The 21,686-nt window shown below is 45.9% G+C and overlaps 2 protein-coding genes across 10 annotated transcripts in view; one reads left to right on the top strand and one right to left on the bottom strand.

Annotated features, from left to right (window-relative positions):
* The window catches only part of LOC118504990, a 50,249-nt gene extending 42,834 nt beyond the window's left edge, over window positions 1-7,415 (top strand). For 3 of the 5 annotated variants that reach the window (XM_036040166.1, XM_036040163.1, XM_036040164.1), the window contains exons 4-10: window positions 977-1,440; window positions 1,539-1,885; window positions 2,975-3,136; window positions 3,231-3,419; window positions 3,487-3,616; window positions 3,698-3,974; window positions 5,134-6,689. In XM_036040166.1, coding sequence (XP_035896059.1) covers window positions 977-1,440; window positions 1,539-1,885; window positions 2,975-3,136; window positions 3,231-3,419; window positions 3,487-3,616; window positions 3,698-3,974; window positions 5,134-5,261 — 1,697 coding nt within the window. In that variant the 3' untranslated portion in view covers window positions 5,262-6,689. Of the gene's footprint in view, window positions 1-976; window positions 1,441-1,538; window positions 1,886-2,974; window positions 3,137-3,230; window positions 3,420-3,486; window positions 3,617-3,697; window positions 3,975-5,133 lie in introns of all 5 variants that reach the window. The other 2 variants (XM_036040167.1, XM_036040168.1) reach the window with 2 other exon arrangements.
* Window positions 7,416-7,477: 62 nt separating this feature from the next.
* LOC118504989 (coiled-coil domain-containing protein lobo) overlaps window positions 7,478-21,686 on the bottom strand; it is a 150,592-nt gene continuing 136,383 nt past the window's right edge. For 2 of the 5 annotated variants that reach the window (XM_036040158.1, XM_036040160.1), the window contains exons 2-6: window positions 11,352-11,546; window positions 8,948-9,972; window positions 8,815-8,881; window positions 8,342-8,554; window positions 7,478-8,276 (exon numbers count right to left, since the gene is read on the bottom strand). In XM_036040158.1, the coding sequence (XP_035896051.1) occupies window positions 7,584-8,276; window positions 8,342-8,554; window positions 8,815-8,881; window positions 8,948-9,972; window positions 11,352-11,546 (2,193 nt within the window). In that variant the 3' untranslated portion in view covers window positions 7,478-7,583. Of the gene's footprint in view, window positions 8,277-8,341; window positions 8,555-8,814; window positions 8,882-8,947; window positions 9,973-11,351; window positions 11,547-14,237; window positions 15,528-16,107; window positions 16,144-21,686 lie in introns of those variants that run through there. The other 3 variants (XM_036040162.1, XM_036040159.1, XM_036040161.1) reach the window with 3 other exon arrangements.

Genomic DNA, 21,686 nt, shown 5'->3' with positions numbered 1-21,686 from the left:
CAATTTGTTGCAAGCAAGTGTGTCATGTTTTGTAGCATGGTAATGTCATGGTCATACCGTCACATCAGGCCTAAGCAAGACGTTCCGTCTAAGACCTCACTTGGGCGAGGAGCTTCTTACACTGGTCAACATATGAAGAACGGATATGATATGAAGTCTTCTCCAAAGTCTGTGTATAAGGTTCTATCTTGGCTTAACGACCTGCTAGGTCGAGTCGGATATCTGATGGCTGACTAGACCTTATTGATACCTGGTGGTTAGATAATCAGTCCTTACTCTGGGGGAACGGTCCGGTCGCATTTACTACCGGGCAGCCCCAAACAATTTTTTCCTGTAAATTAAGATAAACCGAAGTCGACCTGTGGTCGTCGAATATCATCGGAAATATAATGAACACTTAATTGGACATAATTAATGAGCGGGATTCCATGCGAAATTCTGCTTAAAATTTTTATCCTTGCGATTGATGTAAAAAACTTTCAGCTCATTGTTTGGAATGAATGATACGCTTCGCTATGGGAATAATCGCTTTAATCCATTTCCGGCAGCGGCGCAATTATTTGCGTGTGATGCAAGAATTACAGCTCAACGTGTTTTGTTTTCAATACAGTTGGATTAAATTCAACTAAAAATAGTGAGGACGGTGGGGAACGTCGCATTCATTGTAAATATGTTAATTAAATATTGACATTATCGTGGTAATACATGCGGTCGAGCGTCACAAAACCTTGAAAACCGACCGCCAAGTGGTGTGGGACAGGTGGGGACAGATAGGAACGAAAAAATCGAAACGATCAAACAAACCGCTTTCTGGTGGTTTTTATGCTGAATTCATATAAAAATCGTCTAATGCAAACAGTAATTAGACGTGGCGATTGGTTGTTTACGCAGCTGTAACCCTGTACGTTCGAGTAAAGTTATTTATACTTTAATTAATATTTTTTTCCTGTTACCTTATCCTCTCTCCCCTCATCAGGTCCATCATCATCGAACACAAATGGTGGAGTCTATCAGCTAGGCCCGGGCAACGGCAATGAATCACTGCTGCTGCACCACACAAATCCCGCAACAACGACGACAAGCATCAATAACACCACGGCGAAACAGCAACCGAGCCTGTACAGCAGCAAACAGCAACCACAGCCACAGCACCAGCAGCAACAGCAACAATCAACGTCGGGCTTAGCCACCGGCCATAATCTTCTGCCGGGCATCGTGACTTATCCCTCGTCGGCAGCATCCACGTCCGGACTGTGGTCGGAAGACAACCCGTTCGGCTCGGTCACACCGCAGCAGCAGCAACTGTCCCACTCGAGTGGCGTGAACGTGAACGTGACTGTGAACGTCGTGGCACGATCCGTAACCGCGAGCACCATGACGACGACAACGGCAACGACGACCAACACAACGACGCTGGCACCCCCGCGACCGATGCAGAAGGTAATCCACGCTCACGCCCAGAGTGTCCCCGGCCCGCACTGGACAGAGAAAGTAACGCAATCGTGGTCCGTCGATTCGGTTTTTTCTTTTCCTCACAGGTGATCCCGACGGTGGTCTACCTGATGTCTCGGATCGCTGTACATATGGAGATCGAGGGCACGGCACAGTGCCCGGCGCAGGTGATGCTTGCCGCCGCCCTTGGCTGTGAAGAACTAGGTATTACGAACAAATTGCTGGCCCAGAGCGTGTTCGGCCTGTGGATGACCAGTCCACTGCTGGAGGTACAGCTGAAGCCCCACCATCGGCCGTACGCGGTGCGCGTCGCCTGGTCGAAGCTGCTCGACAAGCACAGCCACGGGAACGAGCTGGAAAAGCTGTCCGACGAACCGATGACGACCCTGCGAAGAAACGTGTTCTTCTCGCGGCGGGACGAGGAAAAGATCAAGTAAGGGGAGGAGGGGAGGGGGAATGGGGGAAGAGGGGGATAAGGATGGTGGGAAGAATGGATCATCTTTGTTTCATAGCTGATTTAACTAGAATCCTGGTTCTGTTACAAGTGATTGCATACATTTAGGCGCTTCAACATAAAGGTTTGCTTTAATTTTGGTTTTGATTGCACAAAATTCCTGGAGTTGGATTCGCATGTGGGTAAAAAATTATTAATAAATTATTTCGATCCTTCAGCCGGCTCCAATGCATGGTTTAATCTGTAAATATTCGTCCAAAGCCAGAGCAAATAATCCCCACAACACCGTACAATCATGCTTTCCATTTCAAAGAATTTTAGTTTTCGCTCCCCACTTCCAGCACGTGCTAAACGCTTACCGAATGTGAACTATCTCCATTCCAAATGGGTTGGCATTGTGTGTATGAAAACGATTAGGATTTTTCCCGCTTTTCCTACGTCAGTGTTTTCAAAACCCTCAATGGTTGATCATTAGCTTCGAGCCATTCCGGGCCAGTGAAGCGGGGGAATGATTCAGTTCCAATATTCGCATTCGCAGCAGATCTTATTTCTGAATCACTTATGATGCCACATGCCGGAATCACTGTGGACTATACGTGGAATTTCTGTCGACATGACGTAGATGATTAAATTTTCCGAGAAAAACGAGATACTACTTCGCCTTTTCTTGTTCTATTTTTCCATTCGTTCTTCTACTGTGTGTGTGTGCGCACACCGCTTGTTTCGCAACAGTTTTACTGGAAACGGTCTCTTTATACGGTTGATGTCGATGTGATGCAGCATTTTGTGGAATTGAACGAACATGGGCAAAAATTGTTACTCAAATTGTATAATGCGTCTCGGGAGAAAGTTTTTCCTAGCAGTACGTCATTTCGCCTAATTCCACAGTGCAATTCAACGACCTTTTTGACTGGAACATTATGTGTGGCGCCTAAATGTATGCAATCGGTAGAGCTTCATACACTTCTATTTGCGAACCGGTTGCTAATGGAAATAATTCCCTAGCAACCAGCACCTGCACGACTGCTCGTTTTTCATTGTCTGCCTTCATTTTTCACACTTCTGCAGAGATCCCCGGATATTGGAGTTGCTGTACGAGGAGGCCCGACACAACGTTCTGCTCGGTCGGTACGTGATGGAACCGTCGCAATCGATCATGCTCGGCGGCATCCAGGCCCGGATAGAACTGGGCCCGTACAACTCGCACACACACACAACCAGCTACTTCCGGTAAGTGTTTTTGTTCCCCCGGTTTCAGGTTTCGACTTTTTCTTTGGCGTGCTTTAACGCGTCTTCTCGCTTGGTTGGTTTCGTTTTGGTGTAGGGAAAATCAATTCCGCTTCCTGCCGGCACACGTGGCAAAGAGTTCGAGCTGGTCCTGGTTACCGATCAGCCAGCGATCGTCCGCCGAGGTGCGTCTGTTGGAGCAGTTCAAGCGCGTCCCGACGACGGCCACCACCAAGAAGCTGATGCGAAAGTATCTCGAGTTTTGCTGGGGTCTTCCGTTCTATGGGTAATACACTGTGGCGCGTTGCAGCGCTTTGATGTGCAATTGCTAACCTCCCGTTCTACATCCCCAGTGCGGCTTACTTCCATGGACAAGTGGAGCAACCGGTACGTGGTCTTATGAGTCTGATGCAGCAAAAGGATCTACCCGTCCTGATAGCGGTAAACGAGCGGGGGATCTTCGTAATAGATCAGATCGAATGTGTAAGTAGTTGTGTTGTGGACGCTTTATCCTCCAAAGGAGAAAATCGCTTATCTTTTTCTCCTATGTTCACCAAACACCAGACACTACTTCTGGGGCTCAAGTACGAAGAGTTTTCGTGGGAGTACGCCAAACCGAGCAACGTGAACGATCCCGAATGCTTGCCGTGCATCTTTCTGCAGTTCGGCGCCGTCGAGAACGGCATTGCGGCCACGAAGCTGATGCAGATCTTTTCCCGCCAGGCCGCCATGGTGGACGCCTTAATAACGCACTTTGTCGAGCAGGACAAGCGACGGAAGGAGAGTGGAGCCGATGCCGATCAGGCCGGACCAGGTGGACTGGCGGATAACACTTATGTTGGTGAGTAGACAGACGTTCGCTTCAAGACGATTCAAGGCGTCAAGACGATTCCCCTTCAGTGTGTCCCAAGTAATTCGATAGCCCTAAAAGGTCACGAGAATGTATTGATAGCTAGGAGTATTTATTGTCGAGCAATATGTTTGTGTGTGCGTGCGCCATGGACAAGTTCGGTTTGTAATGGCGCTGTACAGCAATTACCGGCAGACGTGATGGTAGCAGTCACAAAAAAATCTTTCCCAATCGCTGATGTTTGAAGTACCTTCAGAAAGGGGACGGGAAAATGTGGAAGAAACAAAAATGAAGGATCGTTTCCGAGTAAATCATCGCTTTTGGGAACCATCGATAGCACGCACCGAAACAAATGGCAGACGTGGCAAAATGGTTTGCTCCATCCAGAAAGGTGAAATAGAACGAGTGACTGCTGTCGCTATACAGCCGCAGCCGTACCAAACAGTCCAAGCAGAACGGAACGTATTCGGAACGGGAAAAAAAGGAATCAATTAGTTTTCCCCATCAAGCGTCACGAGGGTTGTAATGTAAGCAAATTTACAGCGTAGCGTATTTATTGGAACACGTTGACGTTTTTTTCTTCTTTCTGCGGATGAAGCACATTGATTGTGCTTGAGCTCTCAATCAAAGCAACTTGAGACTCGCGATTCGATGATGAGCCATGGATTGCTGAGTTTCCCGGTCAGAATTTTTTGTTCTCTGTTGGAATTCTTTTCTTTTTGTTATAACATTGAAAAACTCAGTCTATCAACAGAAACAGGTGTAGAAAGAAGAAAGCTTAGTAGATCACGTAGAGCGGATCCATCATTCTTCAATCTATTGGCTCTCAAGCCATTTCTCTCCGTCCAGTATCCATGACAACCAACTGTCACTGTCGGCTTGTGTCGTCATAAGGAGCATTTTCGTCTGATTGACTTCCCACCTTATGGCTTGATCCTAGCAAGAATTTGATAGAATTAATCAGACTCGAGAAGGCTTTGGTCAAGCAGGTTACTCCACAATCTTTCCTTGATAGACCTCTCACCCCACAGGACACGTGGTAATATATCAAAAAGTTAGGTCCTTCTCGCATAGACCATTCTCAGCACCTTACTATACCTTTGTACTGGTCACACAAACTAACAATTGCTTTTCTCTTCCCTTTTTCCAGAACCAAACCCAATCAAGAACAATGGCATCGGTGTGCTGAGCAACAAGTTCGCCCGCCTCACGCTGGCCACGTTCGACGACGAAGGGCGCTGCATCGGCCAGACGGGCTCGTTATCGATAAGCTATTAACATTTAATTCTCATTTAAGTTTGGCACCACGGAACGGAACGGCAGTTGCGGGAGTTTAGGGCAGGAAAGGGTGGCATAACAATACAAAAAAAAACCAGGCACAGACTTACCGGACCGGCACAACCGAAGCACAAGAAATCCTGATGGGATGCACGATAAAGGCCGGGCAAGAAATCGAAAAACCAGTGGAGCAATCACGATGGACATTGCTGGAGTGCTGGAGATGATGGGAAATGAGAGAGTGGCAAGGGAAACCAAGCGCACGAGTTCCGATGGTGTACTTTCCGTTTTTTGAAGCAGAACACGAGCTCCGTCACACGGCCATTGTTGTACATTACTAGCACCACTGTGTCCCACTTGCTTTCCCCGTTTGTAGTATCGCAACGCCCCGTGGTTAAGAATCAGTTACCGATGCAGAACAAGGAAAAAAAAACCCCGAAAGTGGTCAAGGACAGCTCGGCGGAAGTGCATGATGGAAAATCGAATTTACTTGTAAATAGTGCGCTAAGCAGAATGCTGGAGGAAGGAGTCCGAAACATTCGGTGAAATGGAAGGCGCGAGCACGGGAGTTAGGCCCGTTCTTCTTCGACTGACATTCACCTTCCACGTAGACGCGCGTAGATAATAATGGAACAAATAGGAAGGAACGAGTAGCGAAAAGGCGGAAAAGTCCGGAAAAGAAGATTTTTACCAAGAAGAAGTAAAGTATCACACAAAACTACATGCAATGTTTAGCTAAAACAAACCCCAAAACACGCAGTTGCAGTTTATCCTTGTACAGAGAAAGAGAAGAGAGAGAGAGAGAGAAAAAGAGAGGGGAACGAAAGGGAAACAAATGGATCATCGTAACAAAGGTCGTCATCAGTTGTGCAATACAACACAACAAAATGGAAAATTTCAGGACATAGGGCGCAAGAGAAGCGAATGAAGTGGCAAAGCAGGACAGCGATGCTAGGAGAGCGAGAGAAAGAGAGAATAATTTTGTACTACTTTAATTTAATTATACCCAAGCGAGTATATATATATATACATATATATGTATACACTATACCGACATATACAGTGGATATACATTTAATCTATATATTTAGATATTTTGTACCACAATACAAACACACACAAAGACACTAACACAGGATCCGCGAAGGAATCCTTCCAAATGAAGGACAGGAAAAGTAATCAGGCGAGAAAGTAAAAGAAGAAAAAGATGGCACCAGAAGTATAAAGCGAGAAAATGTGGTAATCATGTAAAGAAAGAAGAGAGAAAAGAAAATGAAAAATCAATCATGCTTAGGAGAGGTTGCGCAGGTTCTAGAAAGCGGTAGAGAGGAGAATACTTACTCGTAGGACATGTAAAGTGAAGCAAAAATATGACAAGACAGCAACAAAGCACTGTAATAAAGAGTAAAAACAAACAAGAAAACTTAACTCGATAGTATTTAGAGGACATAGAAAAAGAAGAAAAAGAAGAAGAAGGTGGTAAAAAGAAAACAGAAGAAAAAACAATCGGTTAGTCAAACGTCGGTATATACACTAATAGTAAAATACATTAAAGAAAAGATATTACATACGTGACACACACACACCAACATTCACAGACAAAGACAAAAAAAACACAGAAATGCATACTATTAGCTAACGAAAGGGAACGAAAACACACACACACACACACACACACATTAGTAACCGATATCAATAATGGTGTATGCAAAGGCAAACCGTGGAAAACCGATAAGAGAAACAAATTCAGCCGATGATTTCTTGTTTCTGCACAAATGAAGGACAGCGATAAAGAGTTGCTAAAAAAGAGGAAGAAAAACATAAAGTCCCGCATTGAGTAAAGGAAATTTGTTTCTCTTTGTAAACCCAAGCAAATGCATACATACATACATACACAAGCCGTACACTATGAAGGGGGAAAAAAGGACGAATAAAATGAATGAGCGAAAGACGATTTGATTATCATTAGCAGCGAGCTGATTGTGGATAAAAGTGAAGAAAGTAAAAGCATCGAAAAGAAACAAAAAAAAAAGAGAGGAAAAATCCACAACACGAAAACAGCAGATTATAAATAAATAAAAATCCAATAGAATCGCCGAGCATGTATGAAAGAATTACACTACTTTTGAATAAAAAAAACGGTAAATCAAACGATTAAACAGAAAAGTGTACAATTATGTCTTTTGGAAAGAAATTAATACTCGGACTAGAGAAGAGAAGTTGTTAAGAGAGTGGAAAATATGTTATTGTTTATTTTAGTTCAATAAAGATAGCACAAACATTTGGAAAACGAAACCAAACCACACAAACACCATGACGGGTTCATTCGTCATCGCAATCACTTCTTTCGCAGGGTGACTCCAACTCAGCACCAAGATACGGACGAAGCCGTTCGTCCGCACGCAACGTCCGCCGGAGATGTTCGGCCTTCCGGCGATAGTCGTCCTGGATGTTCTCCAGCCGCATCTGCAGGATGTGTTTATCCCGCTCGATCGTTTCACCCTCGGCAATGAACTTTTCATACTCGGCGTCCTCAAAATGCTGCTGAAAGCGGGACAAGAATCGTTTCAACGATTGTTCCTCGGTGATCAGATCGTCACAGCGGTTGCGTAGCTCCTCCTCGAGCCGTTGATAGAAGCGACGCAGATCCGTCGTACAGTCACGGTACAGTTCCATCACTTGAGCGCGTTTCGGAGGACGTTTGCTAGTGTCCCCGAGACGGAGCAGATACGGTGCTAGGAAGTCGGCCTGCTGTTGCTTGATCTGTTCCTCCCGTGCCTTGATGGCTTCGTACTTGGCTAGCCGTAGTTGACGGGCCTCCTCGTTGCGCAGTGGATCGAACAGGCTGTTGGTAAGACGCGGTGAGTCCGTTTGCTTACGACGTTCACTGAGCATCGTGTCGATTTCGACCACTCGACGGCGGAATGCGTGAGAGGCCAGTTCTTCCGCTTTGAGCTGTTCCTTCAGCAGTAGAAAGAGGTCGAGCTGAGTCGGCTGAGGGTCCCAGGGATTGGACTGAAAGGTGTGGAACGTATGGTGAGTACGGATATGGTGCGGTGTGGCAATTCTTTACAACTTACCACGTAGCCGGAAGTACAGGACGGATCGTAGGGAACCTCCTCGCCCATCTCGGACTTTGGTGGCTTGATGAACTCCCGAGTGGAGGCGGTAATACAATCCTCCCCGTAATGGAACTGCAGTGCGATTTTGTTATCCTGGATGAAGCAGTTCCGAATCGCTATATCCTTCACCGGTTCCTTGGCTGGATTTTGGTGAAATTTCTCAATAATGTGCTAGAGCGAACAGAATGAATGTTCATTTAAAACTAAGGACTTTTACGAAATGATATGGAAGCATAGTGCAGTTCAGATATCGAGCTAACTGCTCGAGCAAAGGAAATGTTTTGCTAGCGCCATCTGTTGTCAGGTAGTAGAAACATGCAAGAGATTTTTAGCACAAGTGTGCGCGAACGATAGATGGCGCTAGTATGTTCATCGCGGGACCGATTTACAAATTAAATTGAAGTAAAGCATTAAGCACTCGCTATTCTTACCGTCAATTTGCTCGGCTCCTTTGTGACTTGATCCTTGGGAATATTTTGAAACTCCCGATAATATAACCTCAAATAAGACATGGAAAAGTGTTAAGAATCTCATCGTTATGTCCACAGCACATTGTTCACTTACAGATCATCTCGCTTTTCGTAGTGCTCCAGAATGTATGTCGCATGGTAGATAAGCGTCCTCAGTGCATCAAACCGATACTGGTAAAAGAATCGCAGCTCATACTCATTGTTCGGCGCGGCCCGATGCTTCAGCAAGCGCAAACAATCCGGACGTCCCTTGTCAAAGTGTTCCTCCGTTTCGTTCGTCCGGTACTCGATGCGTACGAGATTGAGCAGATCGTCCCGGTTCGCGTAAAACTCCCACCGACTAATTGGCCCATCGTAGTCCAACGTTTCGTACGTGGTGATGCGACGCACCAGCCCGATCAAGTTACGGTACGGTGCGAAGCGTTCGTAGATGGTCTTCTTGAAGTAGATCACCTTCGTACCGTCCGGAAAGCGTTGCTCATAATCGGTCCGCGAAACGTTAAGCGATCGGACCCAGGAAGTAGGCATGTCGAGATGCTTCTCCTTCTCGATCTCTTCCTCCGTCGTGAGCGGATCTTGATCCTCCGGTACGGCACAATCTTCGCGCAGCTCGTACGGTTCGCCGGGCAGAAAGTGTTCCCAATCGTGACCGTTGCCAAGATCCCAGCGCATCTTCGCCAGTCCGGCGGCAGGATCTTGCTTGTTGACGTAGTAGTTGTGCTGGTTCCAGATGCTCTCGATGGCGAGATAGTTGGGCGAGGACACCTCGTGCCGGAAACCGGTGGACGGTTCCAAGAAGAAGGCACTCGGTGGTTGCAGCACCTGTTCGCCGGTGTTGGGATCGAGCAAAATCTCGCGATAGCCTGGCTTATAGCACCAGGGAGCATTCATCACGATGGCCACCCAAGCGTGTACGCGATGGCCTCGTTTGGGATCTTCGGGCGGTTGCTCTTGGCGTTCGAGTTCTTCCTGCTCCGCGGCTATGCGGTTTGCTTCTTCCGCCTGCACTTTGGCCACCTTTTCTTCCTCAATGTTAAGGAGATACTGGCTGCGAAGGTCGGGCGGTTGGCGAAGTTGGTACTTGTTGGGAGGTTCCGGTTGCTCTTCTTCGCTACTTTCCTGTGAAGAAGGAAATTAGGGTATTAGTTCCGAGAAAGGTAGTGGACAATCGAAAACATCTTAACTCTTCAAGCCATCAGAAAGATCATCAACCTTTCCGCAGATCGCGATCTTCATTTTACACGAGTAATTCTTCAAGCGGTTTGGTCCCTTCTTAAAAGGAGTTCAATTTTTTGCACCACAGTTCCTCGTTATCCTTGCGCTTGGGTCTCCCGACGAAACGAAACCCTTTTACGATCGTTCAATGACCGAAGTAAAAGCTGTGTTGCTGCTCCGGGGTCGCGGTTTTGTCCTCCATCACTGCTTCTCGCCAACTCGCTACACACCGTCGTTCTTCGGGGGAACATGTGTGCTGCACATATGTCATACCGGCGATCTTTCCGACGTGTGTGCCCTCTTGCACCCGTGCTACACACATACAAATTAGCCGGTTAGTTTGAATAATTTAGGTATTTTAACGGGTAAGTGCCACTTGTACGCGAACGGAGGAAAAATTAAGTGCCGGCTCGGCCCGTGGAGCACCTTCTTCTGGGTCGTGGGTTCTCCCGTGCCCAACGAGGAGGTCAGGTCAAATTTCTTCACCCAACAGCAAGAAGGATAATACACCTTTTACCACCTCAGGAAGCCAGCTCTCCCTCTCTCTCTCTCTCTCTCTCTCTTTCTCTCTCTCTCTCTATCGTTTCCCTCGTGTTTCTTCGACCGGATGTCACCTTATGTGGCGAGTTGATGTTCCGCAAAACGAAAGGCTTCGTTTTGTGAGAGGTTGTGAGCTGTTTTTTTTTTGCTACTAGTCCGAGAGCCAGGCCCCGTTTTGGAATGCCACAAACAGCATCCGGTGGTGGTTTTGTCGCGAACATTGTTACAGAACGGCGTAACCTGATGCAACAACACGTATGTCTACAGGCGTAATTTGAGCCTGGATGAGACTGTTGCGGAGTATGTTGGGCGTGCGTATCTTCGTTAGCGAAATAAGGAAGGGACGCATTAGGGGTTCAAAACGGAAGGAAAAAAAGCAACTGTTCGAACGAGGTCACGGAAGGAGTTGGCAACAAAGTTCGCAAGCTGCTAAGAATGGGTTTTAGTGGGTAATCGTTGGTGGTTGGTCGAACACTTGTTAGAGGTAGCCAAATTTGGCAATTGAAAAAGCGTTTCTGCTTGAAGGTCGTGGCGTCTTCTGCTTGTTTCAACTCGAGCTGGATTCAATTTGATTCCTCAACAGATTCCTATCTATCTTAGATTACTATCCAAGTTTTAAATGATGAAGACCAAAAATTGATTGGTTACCAGGCCTTCTCAATCAATGGCTTTTAATCGCAACTGGCCTGAGAAAGTGTATTTATTGCTCAATTGGAGTTGTCTGAAGCAAATCACAATCTTACCTCATCCTCGACCGGAACAAATGGGCAAACCACCCGCTGCTGATCGTTGTTGACCACTTCGCGCGTTGCGTAACCGGAAACAACACACGCTGCAAATCCATTGCCGATCAGAAAGCTGCAGAGCAGTGTTGCCAGCTCGAAACTGTTGGCACGGCGTCGTTTCAACACCTCGTCCGGTGATACCAATCGGGATGGCTGTTGAGAAAAGATGAAGCAAGGTAGGTAAGGGGATAAAATTAGATATATTTGTGATGTGCGGCTATCAGCAATTCCATAAGAAAAATTGAAGAAAAATATTGCATAACTTCAGGCTTAAGTAGTGCGAATCAAAAATCATTCACTAAAGGCTTTGTAAGCATTGGATTGCATAATTTTAGGCGATTTTTCATAATTGGAAGATTTATTAGGTATAGAAGACCCCTCGTTTCACAATGTCGATACAGTATTTGTATCCTTTCACATGATGTTTCCTATTTCACCCGGGCCATAACTCACCGACAAGAGCTTCTTGCGTACAGTTTACACATTTTCCAAAGCTCAAAAGATGGACTTCATAGAAAAGTAACAACAAAAAAAGGTAAAGTGCACAAGATCGATGCTTGCCAAAATGACGAACAAACTAGCCCGTAGAAGGTAGGAGGCATGGATGTCAATTAAGGTGGCAGCAGAAGCAGCAGCAGCAGCGTCGTAGGTAGACGAACGACCTAAGACAGAAAAGCAATTTTCCCCAGAGCAAAAGGTGTGCTGGGCCGTTGATGAGGACGTCCCACCGGTCGCCTTTTTTTCCACGGTCGGTGCGCATAAGTAAGAGATTGCGATCGAGAAGGCCACATCAGGCACACACACACATACACACACATACAGAACTAAACTGCACACACGTGTCCACTTTCACCGTGCATGTACTTGACATCAATCGCACCGGAGACGGCGAGTGAAGAAAAACCGTGAAGCATGCAAGCAAAAAAAAAAGAAAAGAAAAATGAAGCCAAAAATAATGCCGGACAGAAAAACAGATCCTTTTTCCCACTTTGTTTTCCCTCCCCACGGTTTTCGGCGAGTGGGGTAAAACACATTCCACCCTTCATGTTGTCCGCCCTTTGCTGAATGTCCTGTCCGGGGTTTTCTTTCCGATGCGAAGTATTTCGGGGCACCTTATCGCACGGATAGCCCTCCGTTTCGTTACTGGAGTGCCGGAGAAAGCAAGTGGCAGAGGAGTGGAAAAAGACCGCAGCACAACATAACGCAACATCGCAGCATAATGCACACTCACACACACGCAAGGGGCCAGAAGCATATCGTTGACGAACGATCCAGAATGATGAACGGATCTCGGTCTCTGTGAACGGATTACGGATTGATGTTTCACCCGAGGATTCCGCCGGTCGAATGTCTTCGGTGCGTACATTTTGGCCGTACCTTTTCCCGGACGACGACGAACGAAAAGAAAAACTCACCCTCTCGCACCAGGTCACAATGGGGCCAAGTTGTGTTTTGAGTTTGAGATTGAATCCTATGCTGGTACGGGAAAATTGCTCAAGAAAAAGAAAACGATCGGTGGGGGGATGTGGAAAACTGTATCGGCTGGAGCTGGTAAGGGAGATGCGGACAAAATCTTACCCCCTCCACTCACGATTCTCCGCCCGTTGCCTTGCTCTCCCCGGGGTAACACATGTACGCAAGAAAACACGTTCCAATCCACCAACGACCGATTGGTGCGAATTACCGAACCGAATCCCAGGCAAAGCCCCATTTGCCACGGGGTGGGAGGTCCTTGGAAGGGAGGGCGCCCGGCATGTGTGTGTGTGCCGAAAGCAAACGGCACAGATAAATTGAAAGACCCGCATACGCAATCCCGGTACGCAAGCGATATCCTTCCTAAGGTCGGTCATCCGGCCGGAAACCGAAAGTAAAGCGCAGCGAAAAGAGAACAAGCACGCAAAAAAAGTGGAGTCGCATCGAGATGAAGTGATTGGATGATTGGCACCCAGGAGAGAGTGGGCACTGAAGCACGAGATAAAACAGGGAGGAAGGTGAACGAAACGAATCGAAATCTGAGCAAGAGTGTTAAGAAAACGGAAATGGAGCAGTTTTGAAGCAAAAGAAAAAAAATCCAACGACGTGAAGCAAAGCGAAAACAAATCATCACCAAAAAACTAAAACAACGATTGGCAGCGAGAAAAACATTGGAAAACGCACACAATCTCAGTAAGAAAAAAAAGTTGAACGAAAACCTCGAGGTGACAAACTACGGAACGGTGATACCGAAAACCCCGGCTGCCTGTACAAGGTGCACCACGACGACGAGTGGCGGAATTGCCTTAAGATTTCCGACATTTTCCGATGCCGGAGTAGCCACTGTACGGCAAAAAAGAGGATCCGTGAAGGGCCTTTCGTTTTTTCCGTTTTGTGCCCGTTGCCACTACACTACTCCGGTGACTTATCAGAGGCCACTTTTACAAACATCCATCAAACGAAATGAAGCGCCCGGGAAATGGAAAGGAACCAAACAAGAAAAACAAAAAAAGGCAACAAAACCACACGCGTACACCGAAGGAAACCGACGATGTCGGGAACGGAATCGAAAATGAAACACTACCAAGGTAATTGCATTCGCACATTTACCCTCACACGCACGCATAGACCGGGAGATGACTTTTTGCCCTTCTAAAGGGGATGAATTTTCCGCCAGCCTGAAGACGGTGTTTCATGCATCTTCGCCACACACGATGCGATTGATGAAAAACACAATCGTATGCCACGGCCGTCCGAAACTGTTGCCCCCCGGGGTAAAACTCTTTTCCCTGTTTTTTCGGGTGATGGTGCCGGTTTTTCTTTACCCCATTCGGTTGTTCGTCTTGTTCTTCGCCGGGATCTTTCACTCACCGCCCAGTGGCAAATTGCACTCCGACTTTGATTTGCACTTGAAGATGATGATGGAATCGAACTACGAACGACGGATGCCGTCGGATGCTGACGGATGAGGGCGTGCGGCATTCAATTCGTACACACACACACACACACACACAGGTCAACACTGGTAGATTGAAATATTTCGGTGCGATGGTTTTGCTGTCTTCGGTTTTAATTAAGGTTTTGTGTGAATGGTCGCGTTTCAGCCGTTCGGCAGACATATTGGAGGATGTTTCGTTGCTGTTTTTTGCTTCTTTCGGTTCCCGAAACGTCCCGAGGGTATCGATAGCTGAGCAATTGGCAAATTTGCTGGCGTATTTTTGACATCTTCTTAAGGGTAAGGGAAGATTGTGAACTTATGCTGTGAAGGAATAATTTGGTCTAAGGGTGGCGTGCTCTGACAAGGACTTATTTGACCAGATTCATTTGTACAGGAGTTATTTGAAGAATATGTGTCGACTGGTTGATTGTTCCTATCGATTCCGAGTGGTTTAAGTTCTCTTTAAACGAATCAACTAACGAGCAATTGGAGCTTTTAAGCTATTAGATATGTCTGGTCATCCTCTCCAATTTAATTAGAAATATCAGAGGATCTTCCTCAGTAGGAAATTGTTAGCAATCGTTGGACACACTTCAACCGCATTTGAATCTTATATCTCACATTTATGGGCTATTGGCTGTAAAAATGAATGTAGTTGGGAGCCACAGATGATATGATTCCCTTCGTAAATACTTGGAGTGAATTGTGTCCAACTTTCACCTGTTTTTGATGCACCGGCTGTACTCAACGAATCAACTTTCTTATTAGGCTCGTTTAACTCGTGATTCGTGCCTTGAGGACGGTATCAATACTAGCTTTGATTTATATTTCTTTATAACTCAATATTAACGCCTGATATATAGCTCCGACTCAGTAGAAAATTTTAAGTCCTAGTTCTAACATACTTCGCTGACATTTGGACTCTGTCGATGATCTTGGACTCTCGGACCTTCAAATACGAGGGAAAGATGGTCACGGTTTTAGAGAGAAGCCACTACAATATTGAGCGTTATGTGCTATCAGTTACTTTACTTCAAATCCCATCCAGACTGCTTTCCCGTTCGCAAGACTGACCAACCAGCTATGGATAATATTGAGTCACAGAAAGCAGGAAATGGCAGGTCGAGGTGGAATGGAACCTGTCGAGGTTGTAGAGTCAAAATCGAAGACGAAGAATCAATGGAATTTTTTACTAGTCTTCTTTTTGAACACTTTTTTTATGAAAAAAAATTACAATACTTATTACAATTTGGAATATGTTAATAAGCCTAACACACCCACAGGATAGTAAAATTTACAACTATAGACCAAACATTTGTCTACAACCCATTCAAATCACTCGCCACCTAAGCTCCGACGTGTATTCCTTGTGGCAATATTTAGACACACACACACACTGCTTTGCAAACGCCCTTTGGAACAAACACAATTTATTACACACTCAAACACAACGACCACCACCACGAGAAGCTGGAAAGGAGAAACCGATTAGAAGAAGGATAACACAGCCGGAACGACCGGAATCGCTTGCAAGAAATTCTGAAACCTTAAGGATGGTCAGTAATCGATTCAAAAATACGGATGCTCCGCCAAAAACCTTCAACCTACAGCCAGTGAGCTTTACTGGCCTGTTGCAGCCTCAGAGAACCAGAAAATATGGGAAACCATCAGTGGAAAGCCAATTGCCAATGCTTTTACAAACCAATTCCAGCTTCTAATGCACCACGGACGGAAATCGTCGCCGACAGGAGTGGAAATAGCCAAATAAAGTAAGGTAAAACAGGGCTGAAAGGCAAAAAAAACCTTGCCCAGTTTCGATCCCATCACGAGAATGGTGGTTGTTGTTGTTGTTGTTTCGTTGTCCTCCTTCTTTTTCCACGCATTCACTAATTTCTCATGCGAACGATACGCGAAGGCGACGTGTTGGAAAACATTTAAATTCCATCTTCCCACGATTCCCGGTGATTGTTGGCGGAACCGAACCAGGACGAACCAGGACGGGACGGGACGGGACACACCGGCAGGTACAATTACAGTTTGCTCGAGAGGTCGTACAGTTCGCAAGGATCAATTCCTCGGTCAGTGTTCCTTCCTTTTTGGGGTTTGTTTTGCCCGGTTTTTTTTATTTTTATTTTGAACCAGTCGCTGCGGAGGATTTTCTGTGCCAAGGCCAACCATTGGCCGCTGTCAGCCGGGATTGTCGGGTCTGGAATTGTGCCATCGTTCGGTATGTATGTGTATGTACGTTCGCTTCATCGTCCTTCACTTTCACCCGAGTGAAGTTTTATTTCGTTTTTATCTTCCTTTTTTTTATTTCCCTTTTGCTTCCCACCCACAACCGGCGCTGAAGGAATGACGGGTGCAAGCACTTCCCTATTTACTTCATTTATGTTGGGCACCAACACTACTGCACCACTGCACTGATACATGATCGAGACGATGGAAAACATCGGAGCAGTCGGAAAATAAATAAAAAGAAAAGTCTAAAGTTTGGATGGGAGCCTGGGGTTTTCTCTGGTGCTGTGTTTGGTTTAAAGTTTTCCGCAACAATTTTCTCTCTCTCTCCCTCGCTTTTGATTCACTCTCTTTCGTTCTTTATTGGAAATTTTATTTTGATGCAACAAGTTTTTTCCTTTCCGATTTCAAGTTCGAAGTATCGAGGAGCAGCATTCTACTTTTTGTTCACCATTCAAAGCCATTTAAAGCCGTGTTTGATAATGGGAAGAAAATTGGTTTTCATTCGATCATAAAGAAGGGAAAAAGTATGTCAGCAAAAAGGAAAAGTTATAAAAATTAAATGCCCACCGTTCATGAAAGAAGGTCAGACTCATCAAAACCCATCATGCATGTACCTGTTTTATGAGCATTTTTTCCCTATTTATCACCATAACTTCAGTTCGGATAATTTGTGGAAATTGACCACGGGATGTAAGAAGGAGATTAACGGCTAACCCTGCACATCCACCGCCCCATAATGTAGTGTTAAGTGGCTTCACTCAAATCCGGAAAGATTGACAGCCTGCATTCGGTTTGATTCCATCCCGCTTCCAGGATCGCCTTCACACACACCTTCCGACATGTAATAAACACGCGTATAAAAATCAACAAACGGCCTTTTAGCCGGCCATTTTCGTCCTTGCTGCATCATCGTTCCGATGTGGCCCCGATGTGGGGTTGGGTGTTGGCCGGTTTTTTTACAACCCAGTAAGCTCTCACTGTACCTTCCCCAGCTGGTAGTAAAATCGGATTTGTGAATGAAAACACAAACACAAGCCGGTCCGGAACGAACGAACGAAGGGCACGGCTGCAAAGCGTTTATTTATGTACTTATGGCCGGCAAAACGGCTTGTGGGTGGGAATTGGGAGAACGAGGAGGTTGGTCGGGAAAATCGGCAACAAAATGCTCGTACAAAGCAACCGCATACCGTAACAAAAAAAGAAAAAGCGGAACATTCGTACTCTTCACCGGAGAAAAATCTTCGGAGCTTGATGCTTTTGGGAGGAAAAATGGAGCTCCATCCATCCGGTGGCTAGCAGCGCCAGGGACAGTAATAAAAAAAGAATACACGAAGGAAAGAAATAAATTTGAAAACCATGCTCCGTGTGTGCGTGTGTCTGTGAGCGAGAGAAAGAGAGACATAATAAGAGAGAGAGAAAGAGAGCACAGGGAAAAGTTGCAATGGGAAAATGATGTGCTAAGGAGAGATAAAAATAAAAATAAATATAAAAGTGGAAATAAAATTATATCTCCCGAACGGGGCGAATGGAATAGGATTTCCCTCTGCTTTTTCTCCACCCCCAAACGCCCTCTCCATCCCTCTTTTTCCCTCTCGTCACACCGGCAGAGGGCGATGGATTCCTTTTTATGAGTTTTTGTGCCATCGTCCTCCCACGCCACAGTCTCTCGATTGTCTCGCACTGCGTTAGTAGTGGTACTACTACGAGGCAGTGGAGGTAGTAGTAGTAGTAGTAGTAGTGGCAGTAGTATTAGTAGAAGTAGTAGAAGCAATAGTAGAACAGTATAGCAATGCCCTCATTTCAAGGCTCGTCCTCGTCCTTGACAGTTGGTTTTTCCAGACTGGGGCCGGTAAAAATAAAAAGAGAGCAAAAATAAAACGACCGATTTCGGGGCCACATAAATGCGGCCAATGTTGTTGGCTCTGCTTTAGGACGTAGCGTCTGTGTGCGACTCACCAACACTGTTACGTTACGGTACGTTACGGTATGTCTTAGCCGACCGAGGACACGTAGGAAGGAAGGAGTTCATTCATGGAAAGTTTTTCCCGCTTTTTGAGTGCTAAAGAAATCCCATTTTATTACGATCTTAGTAGCAACAGACGACGAGGGCAAACGAGGCCAGGGGGATAAAGGTAAACGGGGGGAAGGGGGGGGGGGGGGTGGGAATGGGCGTGCAAGGAACTCTCCGTTGCAAGACAACAAACTTATCTCTTCCCTTCGTTTTGCTTCCCACGTTCGCCGTCTTCGTGACGTGAAGCTTTGGCCGGTTTTCGGTCTGTGTTGTGTCTGCGGCCGGTGTCTGCGTCTCCATCGGTCGGAATCGTATATTTTGAGTCGGGAGTTTTGCCGTTTTCGGCATACGGGAATCGTAACCTTCCTCAACAACGGGAGCATTTTTGGGATGGGGAGTTTTCTTTTGCTTCCCTGGAGGCCTCTTACCGAATGCCACTTGAAGGATTAAGCCATCAACGGGGGCAGGTCATTTGCTCGTTAGTCGCTTATGCGAGAAGTAGTTTGGGATTTATTTTCCTGTTGGATGGGGATGGATCTTGAATGGTGATAATTGCATTTTTTTGTAGTTTCAGGTCGATAACTGCTTCAATATCAGGCATAGAAAAGTGCCCAATTGCTAAGAGTTGTGATGACTGGTATCGGAACTTCTAAGCTTATTAGCAAACTTGTGTCCATCTACTTGATACTTAAAGGCTTCTTGAGAAGCAGAGCGATTTTTTATTGAATTTTATGGTAGTCTGTTAAAAATCGCTAAGTATGAAAATAAATTTGATTTTTTTTAGTATTTGTAATCTCAATGTTACTTGTTTTCAAATGCTGACGACTCATAACTCTTTCGAATTCAATTATTTTATTCAATTTTACTAAAATTTGGAAACTGAGTAGCATGTAGGAGTTGGGCACAAATTTGTCGAAAAGGAAAATTGATTTCGGGATTATCTAGATTAACTATACCAATATCAGGGTACCGTCACAATAATTCAATTTATTAGCTTCAACAGCGTATGGAAGCTGATTAAGTGCTGTTTTAAAGTACCACCCACTTAAGTGCTGTTTATCTAAAGCATTCGTGGACATTAGTTAAGATTTCCACAAAACTAAGCGTAACGTGGACAATTCCAAGATTCGAATCCAAGGCGAAACAAAATTGAAATTGTATGAAGAAATTCCTTCCTCGAAATTGGACATAATTGCATTTACACCGTTACCGAAAAAAACAGATACCAAAGCAGTACCTCGAGCCCATTCATCGTTCCGGTTGGAAGCGTCATTTGTAAGGGCAACGTATAGGACGAACCTCCATTTGCCAAAGAAGAGCTGCAAAGAAAGAACGAGCGGAATGAAGAAGAGGACGCAACCAGAGGGTGAACATGATTTATTGTTTGTGGGTTAATAAAAATCAGTGTATCGGTTTGCGCTGCAGCAAGTCGGTGCAGTGCCCTGCTCTTCCGATCGCTCTTTAAGGAAGACATCAGTTGGCTCCTTCGGGGAGGGAGACGAAGAAACACACAAACCGCTCCCGAGTATGCAAGTTTGCGCCGTCTCAAGATCCGGAAGTGTTGGCGGCGGCAGCGTCTTCTCGCCCCAGCATAACTCGGTAAGAAGATTTAAGAGGATCAACGTGGAACAGGTTTGACGCTTGGCAGCAAAGGGCAATCAGCAAACGGGGAATGCTGGAATGTTGGGCGAATGCAAACTTTTTCCTTCTGCCGAGCGGTTGAAACGGTGAGCTGCCGGGAAACGAACACGGACGACCAAGACGACGACGAGGACGACGATAAGCATGATGATAATAATGATAAACTGTTATGCTTTTGTTGTGTTGGGTTGCCTTCACGCCGACGGCCTCCAGAGGTTCGTTTGATGTGCGTGAACCGGGAGAGAGCATTAGTGCTTAAGAATGGCTCAGGGGATTTCTCGACTGCTGGCTGAGGTTGGCAAGACGTCGGGACGTTGGTGTTGCGTAATTAATAAGCAAGTAATTATGATATTTATTTGATTGCTCGTATCGTTTCGAGGGCCTAGCCGGTGGAAAGATGGAAGGTCCTGAAAAGGACGATAACATCTTTGGGCAGAAAGGTAAAGACGGATTAGGAAGAGATTATTCTCTCGGAAGATTTGTTTTCTCGCACTTGGTATCAAGGTTTTGGCAACAAGTGGCAATCCAGATGATAGTTAGCGTTGGGACATCAGCTCACTTTATGGATTGGAATTGTGACAACCTAGTCATCTACGAGTAGTAGCAAAAATTGTTTCTGGCAGTGTTCTCCGAATGTTATCCCTCCTAAACGATTGAGCCCTTCATAATTGAGCAAAGCGAAGGCTTGTATTTCGGCGTGCATTGAACCAGGCAGGAAACAACCATTAAACCACCCATCAAAATCACCCACCAGAACATGGCCATCAGCAACCGCCACCAGAACCACTTTCGCTCGGCTGGAAGAATGGAAGGAGTTCGAGTTCGAGTTTGAGCTCGCAATCAACGATGTACATAAATTTGGAATGTTAAAGCGAGTCCTCGCCACCTCGACGGCTTGGATGCTGCAACGCTGCAACAGAAGCAACTGGTGTCTCTGTGTGTGTGTGTGTGTGTGTGTGTGTGTGTGTGTGTGTGTGTGTGTGTGTGTGTGTGTGTGTGTGTGTGTGTGTGTGTGTGTGTGTGTGTGTGTGTGTGTGTGTGTGTGTGTGTGTGTGTGTGTGTGTGTGTGTGTGTGTGTGTGTGTGTGTGTGTGTGTGTGTGTGTGTGTGTGTGTGTGTGTGTGTGTGTGTGTGTGTGTGTGTGTGTGTGTGTGTGTGTGTGTGTGTGTGTGTGTGTGTGTGTGTGTGTGTGTGTGTGTGTGTGTGTGTGTGTGTGTGTGTGTGTGTGTGTGTGTGTGTGTGTGTGTGTGTGTGTGTGTGTGTGTGTGTGTGTGTGTGTGTGTGTGTGTGTGTGTGTGTGTGTGTGTGTGTGTGTGTGTGTGTGTGTGTGTGTGTGTGTGTGTGTGTGTGTGTGTGTGTGTGTGTGTGTGTGTGTGTGTGTGTGTGTGTGTGTGTGTGTGTGTGTGTGTGTGTGTGTACGCTGACGTAGTGAGAAACTATGCAACAAGCGGAGAACCCGTCCACCAACTTCATCTCCGCGACGATACGCGAGG

The sequence above is a fragment of the Anopheles stephensi genome, chromosome 2 (assembly GCF_013141755.1).
Source record: "Anopheles stephensi strain Indian chromosome 2, UCI_ANSTEP_V1.0, whole genome shotgun sequence".
Classification (NCBI taxonomy): domain Eukaryota; kingdom Metazoa; phylum Arthropoda; class Insecta; order Diptera; family Culicidae; genus Anopheles; species Anopheles stephensi.
Note: the sequence above shows the minus strand (reverse complement) of the source record. Positions and strands in the feature narration are given on the sequence as shown.